Consider the following 21,012-nt stretch of genomic DNA (forward strand, 5'->3'; position numbering starts at 1 on the left):
ATGGAGAGGGTTTAGGTCTGATTTAAGTCTGTGTATCCCTAACTCCCTCATGGGTTTAATTGAGAAATGAACTTAATTCAGTGCAGGGCTTTTTTTGTAGAGCAAGCCCAGCAGAAATTCATTTGCATATTAGGCTACACCCCAACACCACACGTTCCTGTGTATTCCTGCTCAGAAAAAGCCCTGATTCAGTGTCACACACAGCTGACATAAACATATGCTGTAAATTTCAACCATTTTGAGGCTGCAGGACTTTTTTTCTGGAAAAAGAGGTGCTGGAACTCTCAAGAGTAAATGAAGGAGAAATACATGGGATTATTTGAAACAATGTTATTTTTATGCACTATGGACTTACCTCTACTTTAAAGCAGTTTCCAAAATTCAGACATGACACAAACTTCCTCAGTTCTTTTTTGGATCTTGTTTTTGGTGCCTAACGCTTGAAGCAACCATTTTTAACATACTTTGTTGGATCAAAGACTGATAAGGGAGGACCCCTTTCACACTCACTGGAGAAAATACCTATTGTATTGAAAGTGCATTGAATCCAAGGCCTTGGACATTTCTTCTCATAATGGCTCGAATGGCTGCTGCTGTGTGAGAAAAACCTCTATTGGGTACCCACCTCAGGCTCTCTCCAGGCTCACCCTGGAACAACAAGTCCCCTGTGCTGTCTGGCTGCTTCCTCACACACCTGCAGCTGCTACCAGGCATCCCTTTATTTAAATGTCATTTGTCCCATGAACTTTTAAACATATTTTTAGAATTTTGTTCCCATGAAGAGATTCCAGAACTCCATTTGCCATGTTACAGCAGAAAAAAGTCCTGTACAAACTATTGTTAAAAGTGACAACTTTCACACATCCAGTTGGGTAGCTGTGTTGGTCTGAAGCAGTAAAACCAGGGCTTTTTTTGTAGCAGGAACTCCTTTGCATATTCAGCCACACACCCCTGATGTAGCCAATCCTCCTGGAGCTTACAGTAGGCCTTGTACTAAGAGCCCTGTAAACTCTTGGAGGATTGGCTACATCAGGGGTGTGTTGCCCAATATGCAAATTAGTTTCTTCTACAAAAAAAGCCCTAAGTAAAACAAAGTTTGAGTCTAGTGGCACTTTTAAGACTAATCAAGTTTTATTCAAGGTTTCATATCAGATACAATGATATTAAATTTACTAGTCCATACTTACAAGACAGAGGTTGAACAGCAAATTAGCATGCAACATAATGAAGAAGTTTTAGCAGATGCAAACCTGCACCAAAGGATAAATGGATACCAATCTAACATCAAGAATCACAAGACTGAGAAACCTACTGGAGCACACTTCAGTCTTCCAGGACATTCAACAGGTGATCTCAGAGCAGCTGTTTTATTGCAAAGGAACTTCAAGACCAGACTGGAAAGGGAAATTGCTGATGAATTACAAGTTGTTACAATACTCGGAACAACCTCTCAGTATGTAACAGGAATATTGGTTTCTTATCTCACTACATATAAATCCTCTTTATTTTAGTATATTTCTTATTTGGAATAGTAGATTAGAATATTGATGGTAATATAATGCAATGAATATTATATTGGAATACATTTCCCTGGTCTAGTAACAAAGGAGACATAACACTGCACTACAGATCATCCCACTTCAAAGAAAAAGATGCTTTCAGTTACCTCCATGCTTGAGAAGAGACAGATGGAGCATAACAACAGGGTCTCAGTTACTTATTCTTAGCACTCCAAAATTAAGGACACATTTACATATCAATTTCCAATTTTGACATATTTAGTTGCTTCACTATTTCCCCCCAGAGTTAAATCCAAACAATGGAGAACATATAAACTTAGCTTGTTAATCTTTTTTGCATCTGTTAAAACATCTTTATTATGTTGTATGCTAATTTGCTGTTCAACCTCTGCCTTTTATGTATGGACTGATAAAATTCCATTTCATTGTATCTGAGGAAGTGTGCATGCTCACAAAAGCTCATACCCTGAATAAAACTTTGTCTTAGAGGTGCCAAAGGACTCAAACTTTTTCAACTTTTATACGTTTACTCAGAAGTACGTCAGCATGTTCTAGGGTTGCCAGACCGCAGTTGGAGGGGCGTAGGGATTCTCCTGGTTTGGAGGCCCTCCCCCCACTTCAGGGTCATTAGAAAGCGGGGAGTGGGGAGAAGGAAATGTCTGCTGGGCACTCCATTATTCCCTGTATAGACCGGTTCCTATAGGGTATAATGAAGAATTGATCTGTGGGTATCAAGGGCTCTGGGGTGTGTGTTTTTTTGAGGTAGAGGTACCAAATTCTCAGCAGAGCATCTGAAACCTCTCCTCAAAACACCCCCCAAGTTTCAAAAAGATTGAACCAGGGGGTTCAATTCTATGAGCCCCAAAAGAAGGTGCCCCTATCCTTCATTATTTCCAAATGGAGGGAAGGCATTTAAAAGGTGCACGGTCTCTTCAGAGTTCAATTGTGCTTGTCACATCCTGGCTCCACCCCCAAAGTCCCCAGATATTTCTTGAGTCAGCCCTGGCAACCCTAGCATTTTCAGTGCAACTTACTCCCAGGAGAGTGTGCCTTAGCTTTGATCTCCAGCTTTTTGGAAGTGATAAGGTTTTTTAACAAGAAATTGTCAGCACCCTTAAAAAGTACACTTATAGCTCTTTGAGGTAAATTATGATGGATAAAAAATTAAAATACTATTTAAACATAGAGTGCTACTTCACCTGTAATAATAGGTATATCCACTAACTATGCACTATCAGCAAAACCTAGCTTGTTCTTAGTTGATTTAAAAAATCAGTTTAAGTGCTAATTTTTACCAGCAGTTCCATCAGGAATAGGTTTTTTTAAAAAAACATTTAATTTATTTAGAACTCAGGGCTGAATTCAAAACATTAGTTTACACCATCTGGAAAATATCTCTTGACCTCTGTCAGTCATGTTACTGTATGATATTAGTTGCCCAATTCGTAACACCTTTAATGCCTGTTTGAAAAGATTTGCCCCAAGACATACCATGGGAGAAATAAACATTGATGGCATTTAATCAGTCTGTCTCTCAGTGAAGCCTGACATCAGGAAGCAGCCGTTGTGTTCTTTTCATTGATGCACAAATCAGATAACGTGTGCTCAAATCAAATAATCACACTTAGCTGGACTCTTAGCCATCTTAAGTCTCTAGTCCAGTTATGGCAACCTATGATTAAACTGCCTGTCATCAAAAACGTCAGACTTCATCTGCCTGAGGTCTTGGAGATGAACAGATCAGACAGAGTAATGGAGCCATTTATATCCCAGATCTGAAGCATTAGCTACAACGTACAAATGAGCGTTGTTAAGTGAGGCTGCCAGATGTTATTTAGTGGCCTCATTTGCATCTGCTGCTTAGTATGTTATAAAAGACTGTATATTTATTTGCCTGCCTGGCATAACTCAAAAATGACCCTCTGTCTAACTGAATCGAATCTGTGTCCCTGTGCACTTTACACCAATGGATGTTTATCTTGATAGCGAGCAGAGAGAGTGGTTTATTTGAGAATCCTTTAAAAGTTATATGCGCAAAACTGTTTTGCAAGCATCTGTAATGCAAGCATAAAATCTACTGTCTTTCCTGTGCTATGGCTATGGTTGACTGAGATACCTGAGTGGCTGCTGCCCATTAGAGGCCAAAGCTATATGAGTAGGGTTGCCAAGTCCAATTCAAGAAATATCTGGGGACTTTGGGGGTGGAGCTAGGAGACTTTAGGGGTGGAGCCAGGAGACATTAGGGGTGGAGCCAAGATCAAGGCTGTGACAAGCATAATTGAACTCCAAAGGGAGTTCTGGCCATCACATTTAAAGGGACTGCACATCTTTTTAAATGCCTTCCTTCCATAGGAAATAATGAAGGATAGGGGCACCTTCTTTTGGGGTTCATAGAATTGGACCCCCTGGTCCAAACATTTTGAAACTTGGGAGGTATTTTGGGGAGAGGCACTAGATGCTATACTGAAAATTTGGTGCCTCTATCTCAAAAAACAGCCCCCTCAGAGCCCCTGATACCCACGGATCAATTCCCCATCATTCCCTATGGGAATCGTTCATGGAGGTGCATGATGGTTGTGGGGGCGGGGCTTCCCCCTCCGGCCAGCTGGCTGGGGGAGGGGGGGAAGCCTGTAAAACCGGGGGATCCCCCTCTGGGACCTGGGGATTGGGAAGCCTATATATGAGCTTCTTCCCAAATTGGGAACTTGCTAGTCACCCATAGGGATCACTGTGTATGATGCCATTTAGAGAAGTAAACAGAAGCTGCTAATCTGTGATAGTTCTTCCAGAAAGGCTTTCTTCCTTTCCTCTAACACCCTGGCACTCCTTATTGGCCTGCCCCAGAAGTTAAGCACCAAGGCTTCCTCTCTTACGTATAGCTTAATATATGTTCAGCCTGTTGGCAGGTTTAGAAGGATTTTCCCTCCTAAGGGCCTCTCACATGCAGGGCTCTAACAACAGTTAGAGGTCAGTAACTTTCTTATTATATGTGCAGAAGCAGGAAGAGAAGCTTTCTCTGATCAATTAACCCCAAGTAGCAGCATGTGATCTGTGTATGCAGTGGCATAAGTGTCTCTTGATTCCCAAACCCTCCTCTATACCAACTTTAAGTCATTCTGTGTCTCCCGCTACTTCTCCTTGTCTGTCTCCTGCTGTCTGTGTTTCTCTCTGCTTCCTCTGTGAGACTGTTTTCTCTTTACATCTCTCTTTCCCCCGTATTAAATCATCCGGAAATAATACATTCCTTTAGCGCTTCAGGGCTGAAGCTCTTGCCTGCCACACTTCACCATGGCAACCTGCAGGGAGGGTTAATCGATTTGGGGAAAGGGCGTGTTTCCTTCATGCTGACAGCAAGGGCTGATTGGCACATGCTATCCTTTAACATGCTTACAAAAAACAAACAGGCAGCAAATGTGGCTCTCAGAATATAGAACTGCTATTACCATTCATTCTCCTCCCTCCCCTGAGCTTTCCCCATTGCTTACCTAGCATTCCTGCAGGGATGAAGAGGACAGAATCCAGTGCACATCAGAGCAAGGTTCACCCCCCTCCTTTCTCTCTCTCCAGAATCTTTATCATTTTCAACGCTAATGGGCTCAGTGGCTTAAATCTTTCTCAAGCTGAAGGAGTTACAAAATGAAGCAAAAACAGCATGGTCATTATTTAGTTCTGCCCTTGCTTACATCTGTGCAATGCATGAAAAGCAGGAGAACTTCAGGCATATCAAAATTCTGTGTAGGAATGGGAATGTATCATATGAAGAGATGGTCACATGGAAGGACTGCCTACATGTGGATTTCCTGTTATGTGAAATGTATGCATGTATAGTTGTCATACATGACAGTCTTCACTGAGTTTGCAACTGAATCTCCATGCTTTCTTCATAGGAATAAGTTCACAGTTCAGCATACATAAATGTTTGGAATATGATGTGGACATTTTATAATACTTTTAACATCCCTTTATATAACAGGAATGAGACAGAATTGAGCATGAGAGTTTCACTTTATTTTCCTATGCAGTTAGGCTGGGGGGCGGAGGGGAAGAAAGCATCAAGCAAATTCTAGCCACCCATTTGAAAAATTCTTAAGGAAATACACTTGCTCACAACAAGCCGCCCTGAGCCTGCCTTGGCGGGGAGGGCGGGGTATAAATAAAAACTTATTATTATTATTATTATTATTATTATTATTATTATTATTATTATTATTATTATTATTATTATTATTATTATTATTATTATTATTATTAAGGACCTTGGTTGTTTTGGAAGGCCAAGGCATGTATCAAAGCATGAGACATACAAGGGGGAACATCCCTTGCCATTTTTGAAAATCTGCACCTCTGTCAAAGCCAGTCACGACAGAGATTCTGGTTTTGTATGAGGCCACACCTTGAGGGTTATGCTGCCTTTTATCTGCCTCATGCAGATGTTTGTGAGCTCTTTGTAGTGGGACTGCTTCTTTTATTGGCTGCACAGTAGCATGCTGTGAGGAAGTTACCATACAGTATGCCACATACTGTGGTGCTATGTCTGCTCTATTGGTAGAGAAGCTTAATTAGTGGACAAAACTAATTAATCTGAAAACTATGTTCCAAATGCCAGATGTTCTCATTAAAAGTGCATACTTGATCCACTCTCAGCCCAGCAGCATCATTAGCATTACAGTGGTAGAGTTTTGATGGTTAAGATTTATATTGAGGATTTGTCACATGTAGGCTTCCCAATCCCCAGGTCCCAGCAGGGGATCCCCCATTTTGACAGGCTTCTCCCTGCCCCGAGCCAGCTGGCCAGCGGGGGAAGCCCTGCCCCCAGAGTCATTCTGTAGATTTAGAGCTCCTGCAGGTTTAGAAACCTTCAAACAATTTTTAAAATGTGTGCATTTAAGGCTGAGCAGGAAGTAGGGAACAGGAAAGGACTTCATGGGCAAGGATCAGTAACAGTTTCCTCAGAGAACGGCCCCTCCCTTTCTTTTGCTTTCATTTTTAGAGTGAGTAAAGTTCTTCAGAAACAAGACCCAGTAAGTATTTGTGCGTGTGAGAGAGGGAGGGGGCAGGGGATTCCCTGGTTTGGAGGCCCTCCCCCCGCTTTAGAAAGTGTGAGGGGGAAGGGAAATGTCTACTGGGCACTCTATTATTCTCTATGGAGGACGATTCCCATAGGGAATAATGGGGAATTGATCAGCGGGTATTGGGGGCTCTGGGGGGGCTATTTTTTGAGGTAGAGGCACCAAATTTTTAGTATAGCATCTAGTGCCTCTCCCCAAAATACCCTCCAAGTTTCAAAATGATTGGACCAGGGGGTCCAATTCCATGAACCCCAAAATATGGTGCCCCTATCCTTCATTATTTCCTATGGAAGAAAGGCATTTGAAAAGGTGTGCTGCCCCTTTAAATGTGATGGCCAGAACTCCCTTGGAGTTCAATTATGCTTGTCACAGCCTTGTTCCTGGCTCCACCCCCCAATGTCTTCTGGCTCCACCCCCAAAGTCTCCTGGCTCCGCCCCCAAAGTCCCCAGATATTTCTTGAATTGGACTTGGCAACCCTAGTCACATGAAGCCATTGTTCTTTGACACATAGTAGAAATATAGTGTTGGAGGAGAGTATTATGGGTACCATGGACTGCCAAAAAGACAAATAAGTGGGTTCTAGGTAAAATCAAGCCTGAACTCTCCATAGAAACTAAAATTACTAAACTGAGGCTATTGTACTTTAGACATTATGAGCAGACAAGGCTCACTGGAAAAGACAATAATGCTAGGAAAAGTTGAAGGCAGCAGGAAAAAAGGAGACCCAGCATTAGATGAATTGACTCAGTCAAAGAAGCCACAGCCCTCAGTTTGCAAGACCTGCGGAAGGCTGTTAATAATTGGACACCTTTTTCAGCATGGAGCATTTGTCCACATAATTTTTTGACCACAATTTTCCCCAGCTTTAAAAAAAAAACCCTGTATTCTCTAGGAAGATGCTGCCTTCTCATCTTGACCATAATGGGTTGCATCCAATCAACCACCAGCACTCTGAACTAAATCCAGAACAGATTTCCTTTTGCATTAGAGCTCTTACATATGCAGAAACACAAGAAAAAGATCTTGCAAATAACACAGTCAAACTTACTGTATCGTTACTTGCATTTCCACATGATTTTGTACAACCAGTTTCTGGATACTATAATATATAGGAGGGAGCAATGCTGGATGTTACACAATATCTTGTACAAGTGGCAGTTCGTTAACATCACAGTCTCCACTCCTGGAATGATATTGCCTCTGTATAAAAACACATGAAAATTGGTGAGCTGCAATGGCAAGGAGAAATAGAGTGAACCTCCTTCCTTATCGGCTTATGGAGTTCCACTTCCAGAAAATCTGCTTCAAACAGTGTCTTCTGGTTGATTGGTTGGATGTAGCCCTTTTGCATTCCCTTTTCTCGGATCCCACCTTTATAGGCTTAACCCAAACCTAACTGGGCAACAAAAGTTGAAACTATGCTTTGTCTTACCTCATTACCTCTGAGGAACATGTATTGTTGTTTGCATTGTCCTTGAGCCTTGACCAGCTTGACTATCTTGGACACCCAAAATGTTGATGTTTCACAAGGCTTTATCAAATATTTCGGCTGCAGAATAGTTTAAAAGGCAATTGTTTCTTGAAAAGAAGAGATAAGGACATTCCTGTTCTGGCTGTCTGGTCACTATCAGTAGCGCACATATTAGTGATCTTATCAAGTAGGACATTCATCTCTTGCCAGGCCTTCAGTGGACTTTGCTTTACGGGCACAACACTGATCTCATCACAACAAATATGGGATTCTCTAGTGTCTGCTACAGAGTCCCCTGCCCTTGTTTACTCTAAGTATATAGTATGAAAACTGATGTACAGTGTTATGAAATAGGATTATTGTCCAAAATGTCCTCTAGTGTGCTCACCAGGTTGTCATTTAACGATATATTTGCCTATGGTCACATTTTTTTGCTTCCTACTCTTTGCTGCAATACACTTGATCATATATAAAATACAATTTTCTGCTCAGAAAGTTTTATATAAGTGTTTGGAGTTATTCAGACTTTCCCCCATGCTTTTGTGATGCTGCCATTAACTCTGCCCTGAGGCTCCAATAATGTCTTTCTAGCAAGAACCACTCACTTAGGAGCGAGGGTGCTCTTCAAGCCTTCAGTGAACCTCAAACTGTAATCAATAGCCAGTGAGCCTCTTACAGATCACTTTGTGATGCTCACAGCAAATACTTAGTTCAAAAGAATGTCTGACATGAGGTATATGTGCGTGTGTGTGTTAAATGTTCTGTTTACATATATCATGAATGAAAACTCATTTAGCATTTTAAAAATGATGTTTATGATATTTAGAAAATGAATGATAAATACAGCACAGTTTGAGTTCACGTGGCACTGCGTGGCCTTGCTGAGGCACAAGGAGATGGGAACCAGCAGTGAACTTCATAATAATGATAATCAATTATCAGTGAATGGAAAGAGGGAATTATTTCCTTTATTACCTCTCCCAGTTCTATCTCAGATACAAATGGTGGCTAGCTATGTTTTTTTTTTCCTCTTGGTTTTATTTTATCTAAAACATTTTATACCACTCTTCATCAACTGGTCTTTATGAAAGATTACAAAATATACAACATTAATGAACAATAAAACAATACCAACCATTGAAATAGCAGGAAACAACATCAATTTTTAAAAAATGAAATTAATTTAAATTACGAGGAACTCAGGCAAGAAAGCATCTAAGGAGTTATTCATCTTCCAAGAACACAGAACCTGATTTTTGTTGAGGCCTGCTTTCAAAGTGGCTGACATGCATTATTAACAAACCCAGGCCTAAAGCTAGGGATGGCCAGCTTCTTTATCCATGTTATTATAGACATTAATCCAGGGAGCTAGAATTATCCAGTCCCCTCACGAATTGTCAAGAATTGACCAGCAGCAGGGATTATACATGTATGGTGTACATGCACTTAAGTGCTCAGTGGTTGTAGTTGGGGATGGGAAGAATAAGGGTTGAATGTGCTTCCTAAAAGATCTCAAGAGTTAGATTGACCTAGGTTCTTTGCAGTACTTTTTTTTTTTTTAGAAAAAGCCCAGCAGGAGCTCATTTACATATTAGGACACACTGCCTGGCCTGGGAGCATGTGGCTGCCACATGGCAGGTTGGGCCAGCTGAAGCCCTGGCCAGCCCAAGCGGAGCTCTACTCCTGTGGGCTCCAGCAGGAAAAAGAGCCTGGTTCTTTTGGTTCCCCAAATACACACAAGATAGCTGTATGCCATCATTAATATAAAAATACACCTGGTGATTCATTGATTCTTTACCTTGAAAGTGAAAAGGGTGAACACATTATTAACATTTAACAAAGCCATTGTAGATAGATGGTGTTAACTCACATAGTACTTGTAGGCCCAAATTGGGGGATAAGGGATTGCACAGATTCACTTGGTCCAAAGCACTTCACAGATTCAGACCAACCTGGTATTTCTCTAATTCTTGGGAGATAGCTAAAAATGACTCAAATAAAAAATACCACAGTTAGTATATAGAATACAGTGGCTTGGATCTAGTGATATGCTTCCTCAAGATCTTGTACAACACCTAGCACTTTCCTCCCTATATATTATAGTGCCCAGGTACTGGTTGTACAAAGTTTTGTGTAAACAGACACACAAATGAAAATACAATAAGTTCAACTTAGTGGAAGTGGTTACTGCAGGTTTTTTTTGTTGCATTTCTATTTGCGCAAGAGCTCTAGCACAAGCAGAAATTTTGTGCTGCATTCAACCCTAGTGATCATATGTCTTCTACAGATGAATACCTGCTTCTTTTTATCTTTTTCATTCCACCCAGGAATACCTGGATGTTCTAGGAAGACCTATGGTCCTGGCAGGGAACAGGGCAAAACAGGTTCAGTGGACCAATGTCTATCAAGATGCTTTGGTAAGAAAAATACCTTATTATTTATTCATTTGTTTATTTAACCTGTTTATATCCCCAAGTCTCTATGGTGTTTTCAAAATATCAGGAAAATCCAATAAATCTTTAAAAATTCAATGAAATCCAGTTCAATAAAATAAAAGATTAAAATTTGTATTAGATAATGCAACAACAAACCAGCAGCATTAATAAATAGTTCATAATTGTAATTGTTCTTTTCCACTAAGAATCAAAAATAGCAAATGGGGATAGACATATGTAAAGGTAAAGGTAGTCCCCTGTGCAAGCAGCAGTCATTTTTGACTCTGGGGTGACGTTGCTTTCACAATGTTTTCACGGCAGACTTTTTATGGGGTGGTTTGCCATTGTCTTCCCCAGTTATCTACACTTTCCCCCCAGCAAGCTGGGTACTCATTTTACTGACCTCCGAAAGATGGAAGGCTGAGTCAACCTGGAGCCGGCTACCTGAACCAGCTTCCGCTGGGGATCGAACTCAGGTCATGAGCAGAGGGCTCTGACTGCAACAAACCTAAACTAAGGAAAATACCAGCAGTCCAAAAATGCCTAGGCAAATGAAACAGTTTTCATCTGATGCTGAACATACAACAGATTTAGCTAAATCACTCTGTTAGCACTGAGCAGTCTGTTATGGAGAAAGCGTTCCACAACAAGATGTCCCAGAGTCTCTGATTTTAGTTGTCATATACCTTTGATTGGGCTGATGCTCCAAGAGGCAGACCACCTCAGATAAATGTCATAACTGTTTGGCATGGTCATATAGGAGTATGCATTTGTCCCAAACTGTGAGAATTTAAATATAAGATCCAACACTTTACATTGAGCTCAGAAATGGATTGTTAACTAATGATGTTGTTTCCATACTGGCAAGATATGTCCCCTGCAGTTAGTACTTGCTGATAGCCTTTCTACTACAATCAAAACTAAATGAAGTTTTCAAGCTATCCTCAAAGGCATGGAGTGCATTGCTGTACCCTAACATGAAATGAATCACTGTAGCTAAATCACTCTTTCCAAAGAAAGGCCAGAGCTGGTGTACCAGCTGAAGCTGACTAAAGGTGGTTTGGATGAGACGGAAATATTCATTTGCACAGATTTTGCAGCACCCTCCTGCTGTGAACCTGCTCCTTTTGAGCTATCTAGAGCAGAATGAACCCTAGTTCCTTGAATGAGAGTACTACTGATCAACAAGTATTAAAGGAAAGATGGAATCTTGTAGAACCAAATAGTATAAATGTCACAGAGATAAGTAGTAATTCTTGATGGTTGTGGACTGGAGTAGTATGCAGCAGTAAGAAGCAACTGCTGAGGAGCAACCACTGAGGAGCAGCAAAAGCAGCTGCCTGTGGGGCGGCAAGTAAAGGAAAGAAATGTTACATAAACTATCTTTGTGCAATCTGTTAACGTAAGGTGAGGTCACTGCAGCTCTTTTGCCTGAGGTCCACAAAATCTGGTGCCCTATCCAAAGAGTCATGTGCAAGATGATAGTTATGCTTCCTCAATCAACATATGGGCCCCTATATAAGCAAGGGAATGTCACAAGGCACCCAGAGGAACCATTTTGCCTTAAGAAACACCTTGCACATGTGGAACAGATTGTCTTAATACAATTTGGTGTTCCTCATTCTAGGTTCATGACCAAACTTTGACAAAGCTAATAGCTACTTTGAGTACAACCTCTTTCCAGATGCAGAGCAGGCTTTCTAGATTGCATCTGGAATCAGCAGGATGTCAACAGTGTGACAGAAACAGTCACCTTGGTATCCCAAGACAACTATCCATCACAAGCCCTTTGCTAGTGAGATTCCCAGATTCCTTCAGGAAGCAAGTTCAGCCAGCTCAGTGATGCAGTACAATGCATGCATGAATGATGCTGTTGCTCCACCTAAAGCAGCAGGACTTCTATACATAATTTCTTCTTGCATCTGCTCATATTTTCTGTGCTGTCATTTCCTTTTGACAGGGTCTTGGCTTGGTGGTGACAGGCACTCTGCCAGTGTTCAACCTCACTGAAGGTGGTGGTGACAGGAAGGTATGTTTTCAGCTTGCGAGGTATCCTCTGTATTCAAACCAGAGATCCACAATGATTACTGAAGTTAGCCAGATATGAAGAGATTATGTGTGTGGTAAGGAGAGTGTGAGTAGGGTATATATAAGGGTTTGTTTTATTAATAAGGCAGCCTGGACATCTGTAAAAGGGAAGTTTATTTTTGTATCTTGTGCAATCAATGCTGAATTTGCCTAATTTTGGTTAATGCAAAATGGATAAGCATGATGCGAGACAGTATATTATTGGAGAAAACAGCTGTCAAGACTAACACCCAATCACCATTTTGTCTTACATTTACTGGTTTTCTATATCGCAAATCAGTGCTAGGGGAAGCATATCTACTCAATTTAGCATTTGTTTTGATGCGTAAAGGAACCTGAAGTTAGGAATTAAAGCAGGAGAACAAATAAGATATGAACCAATTGCAAAAGAGACCATATGTACATAATCCACACTCTGGTGAGACAGAATTGTGCATGGTTATATATAGAAGAAGAAGAAGAATGCAGATTTATACCCTGCCCTTTTCTCTGAATCAGAGACTCAGAGTGGCTTACAATCTCCTATATCTTCTCCCTCCACAACAAACACCCTGTGAGGTGAGTGGGGCTAAGAGAGCTCTTACAGCAGCTGCCCTTTCAAGGACAACCTCTTTGAGAGCTATGGCTGACCCAAGGTCATTCCAGCAGCTGTAAGTGGAGGAGTGGGGAATCAAATCCAGTTCTCCCAGATAAGAGTCCGCACACTTAACCACTACACCAAACTGACTCTATATGTCAGATGCCAACATTTGGAGGATGAGCAGAGCATCTCTCTTTAAAAGGATACTCATTTTAAGGATCACTTGCTTGGAGTCTATCATGCCATTAGAGGAAATAGGAAGGTAGCTTCTTCTTCTTCTTCGGGTCAAGTGGTAGAAGAGTTAAACCATTATTTATGCAACATTCAAAGACCCTAAGTATCACATAATCTTACATGGGCACAAATTAGTTATGCGGGTCATTGGAGTAAAGCCCTGTGGATGGTCCGGGAACTCCCTGTGCTACAGCAGCACTGTCAAATTTAAGCCAAGATGGACCTGATCAGTGTCTCAGTGTGAGAATAGTGAGAGCAATCAGCTCTATAAAGGAAGAGCAGGAAATAAAAATAACAAAGACAATTTTGACATCATATGGACTTGAATAGAATTTTTCACACTTTATAGTGACAGCTGAATTTCAAGACAAACACATGCCACTAAATAGATCACAAATGCCTCCCTTTTCCCACAGTGAGTAGAATCCCAGCGTGTGTCCACAGTCTGTCTCATCCGCCTTATGCTCCCACTTTTGTGTTTGTTTAGATTTATTGTCAGTAATAGACCTGCCATGGCATTGCATGTCAGCTTGTTTTTAAGCAGGCAATGATCTGTTTCCCAACTAGGTAAGCGACAAGGCCAAAGACCAAGCCATTTATTCTCTGGGGATCCTGGTTATTGCCTCATAAAGCAGCATGGCAGCTCCATTGCAACAATTATCCCATGCTGTGTGCTGTAACAGCTGATATGGTGACTTGTTGCAGGTACAGGCACTGGTGTCTCTTTAAGGGAGGATGTATGCCTCTCAAAGAAGCACCATTATGAGGATAAGAGAGGCTGCGTGAGGGCTGACTTCATAGAATTGGAAAGGGCCTTGTTCTCCCCTTGTTCTACCTCATGGCTCTTGAGGTTAGTTGATTCTGGGCTGTCTTGCAGGGGACTGTTTACAAGATTATGCATGGGATAGAGAAAGCAGAGAAAGAAGTACTTTTCTCCCTTTCTCACAATACAAGAACGTGGGCACTCAATGAAATTGCTGAGCAGTCAGGTTAGAACAGATAAAAGGGTGATTAACATGGAATTCACTGCCACTGGAGGTGATGACAGCTACAAGCATAGACGGCTTCAAGAGGGGACTGGATAAACATATGAAGCAGAGGTCCATCAGTGGCTATTAGCCACAAGGTATAGATAGAACTCTCTGTCTGGGGCACATGATCTTCTTTATTCTTGGCACTTGCGGGGGTAGCACTGGGAGGGCTTCTAGTGTCCTGGCCCCACTGGTGGACCTCCTGATGGCACCTAGGTTTTCTAATGGAAAGTTTTGATCAGACATCCCGCCCTGAAATGGCTTCACTGCGTGCTCACCCATGGTTCATTCATTCAGATTGTTGCGGCAGTTCCCCTCCCCCTTTTCTCTCTCTTTTGGTCTTATAAGGTGGAATCCTGAAAGTGACATCTAGCCATCTTGATATATATGTATTGTACTGTAGCACCTTCAATTTATAGTAGTTTTAATTAATTTATTTAACTGTGTTTTAACTGTATTTTATTGTATTTATTGTAATCATGGTACACACCATGTCTTGTGAGCCATCCTGAGCCTGCTTTGGCGGGGAGGGCGGGATATAAATAAAATATTATTATTATTATTATTATTATTATTATTATTATTATTATTATTATTATTATTATTATTATTTTATTCATGCACATAAGTGTGTATCTGAAGGTCCAGCTTCTTTTTGACAGCTCCACAATCCAAGTACTCCAGCTTCCCTCGCATCATCTCTCTTCCATGGAATATATGGGGGAGGAAGTGTAAACATCATGCAGATTTACATAAGAGTAACCCCACTGACTTCAGCACGTTAATGTTGTGTCAATCATGGGATGCTCTCCAATAGCAACCCTTTTTCTGCTAATACAGTTTGCATGAGTGCAAGTGGGATGATGATAAGTAGGGTTGCCAGGCTCCCTGCCAATATGGGAACGTAACTAGGGATTATTTTCATGGCTTTCCAGTCCCAAGAAACAGGAGGGGTTTGGGGACAGGGAATTGTCACTCAAAATGAGCTCCTCCAGGGGCTCCTGATCCTGACAGTGCAGAAAGGCCCAAGTGGTGACCCTGGGGCAAAGATTCACATATCTGCACATTGCTACCTGATCTTTTAAAAAGTGGCAGAAGGGAAGGTTCATACTTCCCAAATGGCTTGACTTTGCAACAATGGAATTCAGACAACTGGAAATGAGAAATGAAAGCACAGACATCTGTGAAGACTGGACTTTCCCTGGGGCCTGATAACTCTATTTTTAAGGTGGGTCAGAACGGGATGCCAACAACTGGGGAACGGGAGGCATATGTCACTGTCTGATCATGCACTTTAAATCCAGAAGGGAACAGCAACTACATCAGATCAAACTGTTCATCCGATCATAGCCTAGATCATGGACAAGAAATACATGTTGCCCTTTGTTGTTTTCTGTCTTTGCAGAACCAGCTTATCCTTGGTGTCGTGGGGATTGATGTGGCTCTGGATGATATCAAGAAATTGACACCACAGTATAATGTGCGTAAGAAATAGATGCCTTTCTCTCAGACTGGGATCTTTACACCCTCCAGATTTCTGAAACAAACAGTCAAAATAAAAAAAATCAGGAAAGGAAGAGAGAATTATCTCTGAGAATTTGCATTATATTGATTTATGCACATAATTTCTTCTTTTTTTTATGCCCACTCCCTACAAATAATCATGCATTGAAAGGATGGTAAACATTCTACCAATTTTATTTTTTAAGGGGGGGGAAATGGACTTAATTATTTTTTTTTACTCCAGCTCCAAATCATTCAGCGTTCTCCTATTAGCACTTAGTGGGAGCAAGCCAAAGCAGGTCTACTCAGAACTAAATCCCATTTTATTTGGTGGGGTTTATTCCTAGGAAAGTGTTTTTAGGATTGCAACCATCATCTCTTCAGTAGGAATTGTAGCAGAAATCCTTTCCTTCCATTTAGAATACCATAGATCAGAGGTGGCCAAACTGCAGCTTGGGAGTCACATGCGACTCTTTCACACATATTGTGTGGCTCTCAAAGTCCCCCCTGTGCAGTTGGCTGGCTTGGAGAAGGCATTTCTCTCTTTAAATTACTTCTCCAAGCCAAGCCAGCCGACACCTTGGAGAATGTATTTCCAGTTGCTTTCCACCTCTCCCTCCCCCATGTATTTCCTTCCTTCCTGTCTTGCAGCTCTCAAACATCTGATTTTTTTCCTATACAGCTCTTACATAAGCAAGTTCAGCCTTAGACAATGGTTCTGTGCATGAGCTTAGTGTGAAAGGAAAAGGCATAAAGGTCTCTAGAGACGAGGTTGGATCCAGTGGTAGATTCCCTCTAACAGATTGTGGCTGAATCCATTCTCCAACTGCGGATTCACCCCTTAGGCTGTTCCTGGGGGTCAGGAGCAGCATCTGGGGAGCCTGCTGGGCTGCAGTATGATAGAGAGGCAAGAAAGTCCTATTCTGCCAGTGGAATTCCCTTCCACCGATCCAATCCATTATCTGTAACATGAGAACTTGGATGCAACTTAATTCTTTCCTTTTGAGTTTGTTTTTCTCTAAAAAGATTTTCTCTTTTTGTCTTCCTACACAGTTAGGGGCTAATGGCTATGTATTCGCTACTGACCTGAATGGCTACGTATTGCTACACCCAAATCTGCGACCCAAGGTAAGAAGTGTTTTCTCCTCCTTCATTTTCACCCACCATTATTTTTTAAAGTGCTTTTAGACTTAGCATTTATCCATCACAAAATGAACAGTGGAATTGTCTATCTGCATGCAACTGCTTTATCACATGCCACTATGAAAGTATTCATAATCCAGTTTCTTTTTTTAGAAAGAAACTGTGCCCCAGCGGTAGATTACATGTTGTGCCTGCTGAAAGTCCCAGGCTTAGTCCCTGACATCTTAATTTCAGTGGTTAAATTGAAGATATTGGGAAAGGCTAGAGAACTGCTGCTAGTTAGAGCAAACATGAGTGAGCATCCCAGATCAGTGATTTGACTGATCCTGGATGTTGGTGTCTCTCTCTCTCTCGGCTTGACTTCGCGAACGAAGATTTAAGAAGGGTGCAGTAGTCCACGTCTGCTGCAGGCTCGCTGGTGGCTGACAAGACCAATGCGGGACAGGCAGATCCGGCCACAGTGGCTGCAGGGAAAAGTCTGACTGATCCTGGATGTTGGTGTAACCAATAGCATTTGAACTGAATGTAATAATTTTTTCGGAAAGCTTGTAGAAGCAATAGTGAAACATGGGATCAAGTACTACCACATCACATCTTACTTCCTGTGCCTTGCTGTACAGAATATAAATTTTGTGGAGCTTGGATCTCCGTAGAAGACTTCTTCAATTGTGTTTGGAACTTTTAGAAGCAGTACTCCATGTGGAAGACTCTGCCATTCGAATTTTCACCTGCACCCAGCCATTGGAAAATATTGGACATTAATTTGTTTCTAGGTGACTTTGGATGTGGGCATATGTTCCGTAGAGGTTGATTATGAATTTTTGGTTTATCTAATAGAAAGTTTGTAGATTTTCTAAGAGTTATGAGGAGTGTTTGATTTGTATATTAATCTTGAGGCTGGTTCTCATGGAGGTTCATTGTAACTGGAGTTTCTGCCCCACCTGGGGATTGGCAACCCTAGTTTCTACACCCACTTCCCCATGTGAATTAATTTACATTAATATATTGTTAGAGTCCTGGCAACACAGGGAGTCTGAATGTTGCTGCTAGCACCCTGACTAGCAGTATAGCCTGGGGCCCCTGTTGAAACAACTAATCCAACCCCAAAGACTGCCTGACTTAAGCAAGCAATCAAAAGGCAAACTGACCTAACCATTTTCAAAAACTGGGAGATTAAGAGAGCCAGTTTGGTGTAAAGGACACTGAAAATGTCAAGACAGTGTGCGTTTGCAATAAAAAAGGCCAACGCAATGCTGGGAATTATTAGGAAGGGAATTGAAAACAAATCAGCCAGTATCATAATGCCCCTGTATAAATCGATGGTGCGGTCTCATTTGGAGTACTGTGTGCAGTTCTGGTCGCCGCACCTCAAAAAGGATATTATAGCATTGGAGAAAGTCCAGAGAAGGGCAACTAGAATGATTAAAGGGCTGGAGCACTTTCCCTATGAAGAAAGGTTGAAACGCTTGGGACTCTTTAGCTTGGAGAAACGTCGACTGCGGGGTGACATGATAGAGGTTTACAAGATAATGCATGGGATGGAGAAAGTAGAGAAAGAAGTACTTTTCTCCCTTTCTCACAATACAAGAACTCGTGGGCATTCGATGAAATTGCTGAGCAGACAGGTTAAAACGGATAAAAGGAAGTACTTCTTCACCCAAAGGGTGATTAACATGTGGAATTCACTTCCACAGGAGGTGGTGGCGGCCACAAGTATAGCCACCTTCAAGAAGGGTTTAGATAAAAATATGGAGCACAGGTCCATCAGTGGCTATTAGCCACAGTGTATGTGTGTATATATAAAATTTTTTGCCACTGTGTGACACAGAGTGTTGGACTTGAGGGGCCGTTGGCCTGATCCAACATGGCTTCTCTTATGTTCTTATTGTGAGCCGCTCTGAGACTCTTCGGAGTGGAGGGCGGGATATAAATCCAATATCATCTTCTTCTTCTGATTAACAGTCTCAGGGACAAACTATATGAGATATTTTTAATGAATTTTAATGGGTTCCACAGACCCAACTCACATTCTCTTCAGCCACGCAGCTGCTATGGGGATTGTAAAGAGTCTGTAGTGGCCTTATTTGGCTTGGGACTGTGGTTCAGGGGAAGCAGAGATTCCTGTCTTTTCCTTCTTAGTTTTCCTGAGCTGAAATGGCCCAGAATGGTTCTTTCTCCTGTTTTGGAGCAGCACATGCATGGAATACACATACGTAGCTCCAAACTGAGACAAGTAATTTCCCCTAGGGCAGTTTCAGCTCAGGAAAAGAGTGCAGGAAGGAAAGCAGAAACCCTCCCCCGGCCACAATCCTGAGCTGAAACCCTGTAGACTCTTAAAACAATATTTCCCACAGCTGGTATGTAGCTGTAGGAAAGCAAGTCAGCTTTGGGTTCTGTCTTGTGTAGTTTGGCTCACAGAGCAGACAGCAGCTATGATCCATAAAGCTCCCAGTTAGAGCCCCACAACTAGGGTCCAACTCAGAAAATATCTGGGGATTTTGTGGGTGGAGCCAGGAGACTTTCCCATTCCCTAAAATAAATAAATAAAAATATAGCTGTGCAGTTTCCCTGAATACAGTCATTTCCTCACCACCCAGCAGCTAAACTTCCACAAAATGAAAGTAAACACACACACTCTCACAAAGCAGCCAAAAGTAACTCAGTTAGCAAGAACACACTTTTGCGAGCTCACTATGGCAATTTACTCACAGGAGTTGCTGAATATAACCATCTGCTGTATTTCAGCCAACTTTATCAGACTAACAGGAAAATGAAAGCAGAGCAGCCTAGGAAATGTAGCTTTCCTCAAAACAAACAGAGGGACTCTGCTGGCTTCTCTTCATTTCTCACGTGGCTCTGTGTACTGGCACAGCCCATTCAGCCTTTCTCTTGCTCAGATTTAAAGACACACACATAGTTCGAAACACAGACAATTTGCAGACTTCTTTTTAAGATTGCACAGATTTAAAGGCACATAGTGACTGCTGGGGTGGGGCTTTCCCCACCAGCCAGCTGGGTGGCAGCAGGGAGGAGCCAGCAAAACCAGGGGATCCCCCACTGGGACCTGGGAGCTGGCAAGCCCACCCACAACCCTGACAAAATGCACCCATATGCACCCATAGGCAGCTGACCACAAATATGACCTCTGCTGCTCATTCCCCATGTTTGTGTCAGCATAACATACCATTTCCAATAGAGCTGATAAATGATGACAAGTGCTAGGCAGAGTTGGTCTCAGGAACTGAATGGCTCTCATTCCCAGCTAATTATTCATTGTTCCAGTGCTGGAAGCCATTTGCTGTGCTTACCTCAGAGCAGGAAGGTAGTGTGCTTGTCAGCCACTAAGCACTAATTGTCACCTTTCAAGGACATGATGTATGGACTTCCCCTCCACTCCTGGCAGGTATAGACAAAACTAAGACCCTTTTATGAAATATTACTTCCTTGGGATATTAAGCAAAAGAAAAAGAGAAGTGAATAGGAGCCCTACACTAATTTATCAAAGGGAAAGCTTTATGTCCATCAAGGTGGGGCAAGGGAAATAGATACTAATCAGATAGATCAATCATTAAAAGGCCAGCCAAGAATTAGACACTGAGAAATGGTACTACTCATAGTGAAATACATTTCATTGACAGAAAGTTCCAGCTCAGTACATCACTGTTCTTAATAGGCAGCAATATGACAGAGATGGACAAAACCATCAGCCATTTACTCAGTAGTCTTAGTCCTGCTCTGATCAATAACAATTTAAATTTCTCAGCAAACTCACCTCATCCCACCACCCAGGGGTCCTTGTATTTTCTGATAGTTTGGCCTATACCCAACTAGGAGTTTTTGCAGAAGTTTCACACTTCAAGAAGAAGCAGTATTCTCTTTTCACACATATCTCAAAATAAAGTGATCTTACAGAGCTGGAATCTGTTTGCTTTGCACC

The 21,012-nt window shown here is 41.7% G+C and overlaps 1 protein-coding gene across 1 annotated transcript in view; it reads left to right on the forward strand.

Annotated features, from left to right (window-relative positions):
* Positions 1-21,012, forward strand: part of CACNA2D2 (calcium voltage-gated channel auxiliary subunit alpha2delta 2) — a 1,052,991-nt gene that overhangs the window by 968,606 nt on the left and 63,373 nt on the right. Inside the window, exons 15-18 of the mRNA XM_060240024.1 lie at positions 10,389-10,478; positions 12,457-12,525; positions 15,835-15,909; positions 16,986-17,060. Coding sequence (XP_060096007.1) covers positions 10,389-10,478; positions 12,457-12,525; positions 15,835-15,909; positions 16,986-17,060 — 309 coding nt within the window. The remainder of the gene's footprint in view (positions 1-10,388; positions 10,479-12,456; positions 12,526-15,834; positions 15,910-16,985; positions 17,061-21,012) is intronic.

The sequence above is a fragment of the Heteronotia binoei genome, chromosome 5, assembly GCF_032191835.1.
Source record: "Heteronotia binoei isolate CCM8104 ecotype False Entrance Well chromosome 5, APGP_CSIRO_Hbin_v1, whole genome shotgun sequence".
In the NCBI taxonomy this organism is placed as follows: Eukaryota; Metazoa; Chordata; class Lepidosauria; order Squamata; family Gekkonidae; genus Heteronotia; species Heteronotia binoei.